This window comes from Sus scrofa, chromosome 8 (assembly GCF_054392235.1).
Source record: "Sus scrofa isolate SSC_HxYL_T2T_F1_AM1 chromosome 8, Sscrofa_HxYL_maternal_Yorkshire_Landrace_v2.0, whole genome shotgun sequence".
NCBI lineage: Eukaryota > Metazoa > Chordata > Mammalia > Artiodactyla > Suidae > Sus > Sus scrofa.
Window position 1 is genome coordinate 77,594,488 of NC_139390.1, and position 8,599 is coordinate 77,603,086.

The window sequence follows — 8,599 nt, forward strand, 5'->3', positions numbered from 1 at the left end:
CAGGGGATGAAGGACAGTGAGTGATCTGTGAAATATAGAAAACAAACCGAGCCTTACAACTGCCCCAGTTTACTGCCTAGAGCACTTTCAAGCACTAGGACAAGTTGGAGGAACTGAGGCAGAGCCACAAAGACTGCCTGACTGATAAGATAAGCTGAGAACCCAGGGAAACCAAGGCAGCTGGAGTACACAGGACAGAGCACCAGAGAGGACAGGGCTGCCCTGAGGAAGCCTGTCAAGTATTTACCTAGAAGGATACACATCAGCATATGCATGTAAAGAAACTACCCAAGGTAGGGAAAGAACCACCCAAGGAAACCAGCAGTGCTTGGCACGCAGACATGCCAGTCAGTGCTTATTCCCAATAGACAGACTGGAAAACCTTCAAGTTCACGGGGTACCGGGTAGAGAACTCAGGAAGGTAATGCCTCAGGAGTGAGGAGTAATACTACTCCTAGAAAAATCATACCTCCAAACTCATCTAACAAATTATAAAAGCAAGTCTCAGAAGCACCAAACTGCTTCCAAGAAACTTAAGTGCATCCCCAAATAAGTTCAAGAAGATCCAGAGGAATATGAAAATACTCAGCACCTAACAAGATCAAAATCATAATAAAGTCTGGTATCCAATCAACAATGACCAGGCATGCAGATAAACAACAAGGTTCTAATGCATAGCACAGGGAACTAGATCCACTCTCCTGGGATAGACCATGATGGAAAACAGTATTTAAAAGAGAATGTGTGAGTGGGTGTGACTGGATCACTTTGCTACACAGCAGAAATCGGCACAACACTGTAAATCAACTATATTTTAATGAAAAAAAAATTTTTTTTAAAGGACAGCCTAACATATTATCAACTCTACTCATGGGTCCTAACTGTAGGAATTTAAATGCCAGTAGCAATGAAGAGAGAGAAGATGACCACTGCAGGTGTAGACAGAGAAGAAACAGTATGGGGCAGAGAAGATAGCTTCTCTCCTTCCCTGAATGGCTCAAAGTTAGCTATCTCTCGATGTGATGGAGAAAGTGAACCCTGTGCTGTATTTAATATGAAACAGAAAACTTAAGGATTCACACTCAGATAATCATATTATAATATACAATGGTTTTAGTCAAAGAATCTTAAGAGACACCTTGATATTATATACTAATGTTGTATACTAAAACAAACTTCAACTGTCATATTTACATATCTACAGACCTACCTGCACTAATACATGTTTTAATTTATTTGCTTTTTTCCCCCACTTAAATAAATCTACTTAATAAGGAAACTTAAAGGGGAGGAGGAAAAAAAAAAGACCAGGCATGCAAAAAGACAAGAAAACCCAACCCAAAAAGGGAATAATCAATCAATGAAAATCAATCCAGAATTGACAAAGATGTTAAATTAGCAGAGGACATTAAACCAATCATCATAACTATATTCCACACGCTCAAAGAGCTGGTATATATACATAAATATTATTAAAAACCCAAATCAAACTTATAGAGACAAAAATTATGATTTCTACATCTTTTGGTATGTTTATTATTATCCTTCCTTAAAAACTACATAAAAGAAAAGTGACTTAAAATTCTCTAATAGAAACAAGGAGAAAGGACTGGCATAAAATACTTGGAACTCCAACACTATTAGTAACATTCTATTTCTTAAAATGAGTGGCTAATCCTATTAGTATACTTCAAAACATACATATGTCACATATATACTTTTGTACATATCTAACACTTCAGGATTTTTAGAAATAAAAAAAATTCCTATATACCAACATGTCAACTGTAGCTTGTTAGTGGGTGGTTGGACTGCAGGCTGTTTTGTTTTCATTCTTTCTACTTTTCTGTATTTTCTATTTTTTTTTTTTTTTTCATCTTTTTAGGGCCTCACCTATGGTATATGGAAGTTCCCAGGCTAGGGGTTGAATCAGAGCTGCAGCTGCCAGCCTACACCACAGCCAAAGCCAAAGCCACAGCCACAGCAACTCCAGATCCAAGCCACATCTGTGACCTATACCACAGCTACAGCAATGTCGGATCCTTGACCCAAAGAGCAAGGCTGGGGATCAAACCCACAGCCTCATGGGAACTGAGCCATGAGAACTCCCCCCCCCTTTTTTTTTGTCATTTTGCCATTTCTTGGGCTGCTCCAGTGGCATATGGAGGATCCCAGGCTAGGGGTCTAATTGGAGCCATAGCCACAGGCCTACACCAGAGCCACAGCAACGCCAGATCCGAGCTGAGTCTGTGACCTACACCACAGCTCACGGCAACGCCAGATCCTTAACCCACTGAGCAAGGCCAGGGATCGAACCCACAACCTCATGGTTCCTAGTCTGATTCGTTCACCACTGAGCCACGACGGAAACTCCGAGCACTCCCTAATTTTTAAAAAGGAAAAAAATCTACCCTAATTTCCTACCCTAGATGCCTACAAAACACCTGATATACAAGGTTAAAATTTTAAATGGCCAACACAATTCTTGATGGGCTAGTTAAATGATTATTGCAAAAGAGGCTTGAAGAAACTTTCAGAATAATGGAATGCTTTATCTTGAGACATACATATATATAATATACAAGTTTGTCAAAAGTTACTGGACACTTAAAATGAATGCATTTTATAAGATGTAATTATATTCCGACTAAGTTGACTTTAAAAACTACTGCTGCTCAGATATATTAGGGAAAAACCTTTTACATACAGTACCTACAAATTCCACAGTTTTCACAATGATACTGTTTCTTATCTTTGTCAAAGAGATGGCATATACTGCAATAATATTCTCCAAACAATGTGCTACATTCTTCACAAATCTGTTGTGCCTAAAAAAAAAAAAACCACATGTAACTAAAAAATTAGAATACATTTTCCAAAACATTTTTAATCCCTATTGAAATATCCAGAATTTTTTAACATATATGCAGTTTTATAAGTTTTTAAATATTTAAATCCAAGATATTGCTCACTTCAAGAGCTAAATAAGTCTTATTTGCAATACTCTTAATTTTTTAATCCACCTTAGTAAAACTTTAAAAAGAAAGGGAATATAGAAATGATCAAACCTTACATGTTGAATTTTTTCACAGTTTATGCACTGCACTTCCTTTACTTTAAAGCGATCTAGCTGATGATCTTCATTGCTATCATGACACAACCGGCAAGTATAAAGCTTGTCACAGCAAGGTGCCTAATACCCAGGGGAGAAGAAGAGTTATTAGAAGCAAGAGAAGACAAGTTTGCCATGCAAAAAGAAATTTTTTTTCCTCCTCCTGGAACAAGATCAAAGATTACAACCAATGGACCATTTCATAAACTGATCCTAAACATAACCAGTTCACTGTTTTCCCTTCAACATCCCATATGTCTGTATCAAGTTGAACACAACCTTGTCCTTAAAGATAGAAGAACTGTGAAGGACGGAAGTCACTAACTGGAAAACTAATCCCACAGCACCCTAACTAAACTCATTCTCAGCCTAAATGGCATGCAGGCAACTTCTACTTGGACTTTCCAGAGAAAATCATTTACCAACTTCAACCCCCAAGCATTAAATATTATAAAGATTACATTTTAGTTCACTTATGGTTATTAACCATCAACTATGTGCCTGATGCAATAAATGCAAAAGCCCTTGTCTAAGAGGAGCAAAAAGACTGCCAGTTAACCAACAAAATCTACTCTCCTCTTCCCGGGTACATGACTGCTGTTAGATGAGGCCAAATGACTTAAGTTCTTACCAAGAGGATACAGACAGAAGAAATCAGTGCTGCTCCTGGGCCTGAATATTAAATAACTGGGCATGCCTCCTCCTCCATACTTCCTTCTCCCTTGCCTTCAGATGAGGCCTGGACCTGGCAGCTACCCAGATGATGACTACTATGCCCCAAAACATGGCAAAATAATACAATGGGAAGAACTTGTCCCTGGAGTGATGATGTGGATCAAAGCCTCATTACCAAACTGGATCACTCACCTCGAATTGGTAGGTGAGAGGAAATGAACTCTTTACTGTTTAACTCACATTACTTTTGGGTCTTTTTGTTATAACCTTATCCTAACTAGTACACTGAGAAGTCTCCAGGCCAGTAAGTAACCCAATGCTTTCCCGTATACTGTGACCTTTCAGATCCATTCATTTCTGAAGGCTCTCTGTGCTGTGACTTCCCATGGTTCATTCCTCATATTAACACTCAGTCGTCTCCTTTTCTTTGCAATTATCACTCTTGTCCTAAATCATAGTGATCTGCACACCCACAGTGCTAATCCCTCCAAGACCATGAACTCTCAGTTCCCTTTCTCACCTGCAATGGTCTTATCCTCCAAGCCTCATCAGCCGCATATTCTCGGTCATACCACGGAACAGTGGTTCTCAAATGTTTTAGTCTCAGGACCCCTTCACACTCTTAAAAATTACTGAGGATCCCAAAGGGCTTTTGTTTATGTGAATTTTATCTATTGATACTTACCGTATTACAGATTAAATCTTCCAGGTTTTTAAAATACTTATTACTTATTTTTTAAAATAATAGCGGTGTTCCCGTTGTAGCTCAGAGGTAACGAACCAGCCTAGTATCCATGAGGACCTGGGTTTGATCCCTGGCCTCCCTCAGTGGGTTAAGGATCTGGCTTCACTGTGAGCTGTGGTGTAGGCTGCAGACACTGCCTGGATCCCGAGTTGCTGTGGCTATGCCTATGGCCAGTGGCTATAGCTCTCAATTCGACCCCTAGCCTGGGAACTTCCATATGCCTCAGGTGTGGCCCTAAAAAAAAAAAAAAAAAAAAAAATTAGCAACAAACCAATTACAGGTTAACATAAATAACATATTTTAATGAAAAAGCTGTATTTCCCCCAAAATAGGTAGATTCTCATATTTGCTTCTACACTCAATCAGCTTGGGTTGAAGTATATGAGGAAATTTTGGCTTCACACAAACATGTAGTTGGACAAGGGAGGAGTATTTTAATAACCTTTTCAGAGAATTATGGATACTCCTCTCTGATACTCACCAGAACTCAACTACTCAAAATTGTTTGCTGCAATGTAGAATCTGAAATTAATCAGTGAACTGTTACATTAAAATCTATTAATCTATCTTGCATTTTGGTTTTTGGTTGTTTTTTTCCTGAAAAAACATGATTTTAAGCATTCATATCTTCTTATTTCTAACTGTCAAGAGTTCTCGGTCAGACTTGAAAATATTTTAAAACAAGTCCTTGGCAACCTCCAAATTATTCTTGGTGACTTAATATCCCCCTGGCCATAATCTTGGGACCAGAGTACATGTAAAAAGTCACCTTTTATCTTGCATTTTGAATGGATCTTTTATCCCTGCTCTGGTCATTTGGAAAAAATCAGTTTACTGAGTTATGCAGACCTTCCAAATGTCCCCACCGTTGACACAGAATATCCAAAAAACATGTTTGTTAACACCACCACCCATCTTGTCAGAAAAGTCAAGTATTGATAAACTTTCAAGCTCACAGAGGCTGAGACAAGCTTTCCAAAATTCTAATTTTCACATGAAAGCTTGAATTTTATCACTGCTGATTGTTCTCCTTGTAATGACAGTCTTGCTTCCTCCTACTCAAGAAAATGTCCACCAAATACCCAAATCTGAATAACCACAGTTCAAATTAAAAAAATGTTCCACTAAAAAAGAAACTAGGTCAGTTCATAAGCCAATTGCACAAGAACGTCTCATAACAACCACCTAATTTCACTTTGCATATGTGCTTGATGAAAACACCCCATTTCAAACATACAAAAAAGACATGTATTCAATAGTTGATATTTGATACAATAATTGTAGTGCTATTATGTTATCAATAATATTCTTAAGTGAAACTGGTTTTCTTTTTTTTTTTTTTAAACTACAGGTCTAGTACACTAGTACAGTTCAGTGCCACCGCCCTGATTCATGCTAAGGTACCAGAGATTTTAATTATTAACTTCACACACACTCAAAAAGACAAATAATGTCTTAGTATTAGAAAGTACTCTTCTAATTGGCCTCAGGAATTCCCAGGGTTCCAATCAAGAAGTGACTCCTGTTTCTTAATTTTTTTTTTTTTTTTGTCTTTTTGCTGTTTCTTGGGCCGCTCCCGCGGCACAAGGAGGCTCCCAGGCTAGGGGTCGAATCGGAGCTGCAGCCACCGGCCCACGCCAGAGCCACTGCAACGCGGGATCCGAGCCGCGCCTGCAACCTACACCACAGCTCACGGCAACGCCGGATCGTTAACCCACTGAGCAAGGGCAGAGACCGAACCCGCAACCTCGTGGTTCCTAGTCGGATTCGTTAACCACTGCGCCACGATGGGAACTCCCTGTTTCTTAATTTTAAGCAAGAAATTCTCTAACCACTATCTCCTCTCTTTGCAATGGATCTAGTTCCTTCCTTCTCTCTTTCTCTACACACTCACCTACCCAGAATCCCTACTCTGGTTAAATACAATTCGCTCCTACTCAACCTGCATAGGAACAGCTAAATATGGCTAAAGCAATAGCACCACTAGAGTCACTGGTGTCACTTTTAAGTCACAACCACTGACAAAAAGTGGGCTCTTACTACCATGTTCCCCTAATCAATCCCCTCCTTCTTCCAAAGTCTTAGGCCCTAATAGGACCTCGATGATGATTTCACATCTTCTCCTCGCTCTTTAAACTTCAAACACCTCTTTTTCCCCTTACACTCTGCTGATGACCTTGCTTCTTATTTAACTATGAAAACCGAAATAATAATCAAAAAAGAACATCCTCCCACAAACTCCATCGACCTACCTGTAAATGCACCTCACACTGTCTTTCCTTCTGTTACAGAATCTTACAGTCCACGTTTTTACTCAAGGCCAACTTCTCTACTGTATGTACACTGGATCACATCCTGTTTGGCTACTCAAAAACGGGGTTCCTACAATTTTCCCTCTTCCTTTCATGATAAAATGTTTTCATTTTATTGGATCATTTCTAAAAATTTACAAATATGTTGCAACATCTCGCATCTCAAGGCGGGGGGACACGATCCCACATCTTGCAGCAACCAGAGCCTCATATTTTTGCTCTCTTTTACAGCCAAACTCCAAGAATTGCCTACAAAGGCTATTTCCATTTCCATTAATCTCATCCCATATTAAATCCACTCCAATCAGGCTTTGTCCCAATCTCTCCACAGAAACTTCTCATATCAACATCACCAGTGACCTCCTTCTTGCTAAATTTAAAGGTTGATTTTCAGTTCTTATCTTACCCAAAGAGCAGCATTTGATTTAGTTGATTACTTCCTCCTTCAAACTCTACACTCCTCTCTGGTATTTAAGCAAAGAACCAAGGGGGTGTGGATACCATTTGATACTCAGGGTCAAGTATCTTATGAATACAATGAATACTATGTATCTATGAAACACAGATGTATTTGTGCCTTTCTTGGGAAGATGAGAGGAGGAGGTCTAAAACCCCAAGGCCGAAACTCTAACACTGCATCTCAATGGAAATGGAATCTTAAGGATAGCATTCAGTATCTTTACACAACCCTTGGTAAATGACCAGCCGTGAAAGAGCTTCATCCAGTGCAGTGAAGGAATGTTCACCAAACCACAGCCTACAGCAGAGGCTTTAGGTTGTCTCAAAGACCTCAAACTTATTTATGAAAGAGGAACTTCTATCACTCCTATTTTATATGTAAATAGTAGTTTTCTCAAAAGTACCGAATTATTAAGGCGCAGAGCTAAGATTTGGCGGTAGGACTGTCGGACTCCAAAGCTCAAGCCTTCTAAGCAAAATCTTTAAGGAAGAAAAATTCTTGCAAGAAAAATAATTGGATGGATGTCAATTTTTCAAATTCGAAGCTGACTAGGAATTTTTCTTAAATAACAGAAGTAACAATACATGCCCATCAGACACTCTCCCATACATAATTTCCTATTTTGTGGCAATTAAATGACTGTCTTCCTATTTCACATATACGTTTTCTCTGCGGCAGGTTTAGGCATACTCACTGCCTCTAAAATGAAGCTGGCAAGCTGTAAAACTTATTTACTACAGGAGATGAAATCGTATGCCGATGCTCCGCTTGTTCGCCCTTCTTCCATTATTTCATCACACACCTGAAAGTGATCCCAGGGAAATGTCAGCACAGGCCTGAGGCTGCCGAAGTCCACTTCCAGAAGCGAAAGACTAAATAAAAAGAACCCACTAATAAAGTGACCTATGTGCAAGCCCAGGCTCTTCCCAAGCAAGAAGAGCTTTGCTTGCAAAGTACAACGCAAGAGGAAAGGTGGGGCGTGTGGTCGCCTTGCCAAAAACGTTCTCTACGGCAGCAACCCAGCTAGACAAGGTGTCCTGACAACAGCCTAGCCTCAAACTTAAGCCCAAGCCGAACCGCTTTGCCCACCCCGCCCCCAGCTGGACCCGGCGGAAGCTCCTAGGGGAAGAGCCCAGTGAAGTCGTCACCTTCAGGAGGCATCCTCTGTCATAGTGCTCGCAGCCCCGCCGTCCGTGCTCCTGCCCGCGGCCGCCATCTTCCCGCGCCGAGGCCGCCATCTCTTCCACAGCCTCTCAAACTCCACGGCCCCTTCCCCCAGGATGAAAACTACGTCC

At 40.2% G+C, this 8,599-nt stretch overlaps 1 protein-coding gene across 12 annotated transcripts in view; it reads right to left on the reverse strand.

Moving 5' to 3' along the window:
* Window positions 1-8,599, reverse strand: part of RCHY1 (ring finger and CHY zinc finger domain containing 1) — a 112,061-nt gene that overhangs the window by 103,114 nt on the left and 348 nt on the right. For 6 of the 12 annotated variants that reach the window (XR_014811773.1, XR_014811771.1, XR_014811774.1 and 3 more), the window contains exons 1-3: window positions 8,453-8,566; window positions 3,074-3,193; window positions 2,713-2,828 (exon numbers count right to left, since the gene is read on the reverse strand). Coding sequence is in view for 2 of the 12 variants with exons in the window: in XM_084970617.1 (XP_084826743.1) it covers window positions 2,713-2,828; window positions 3,074-3,193; window positions 8,453-8,542 (326 nt within the window). In the remaining 10 variants the exon portion in view is untranslated. 12 annotated transcript variants of the gene reach the window in all.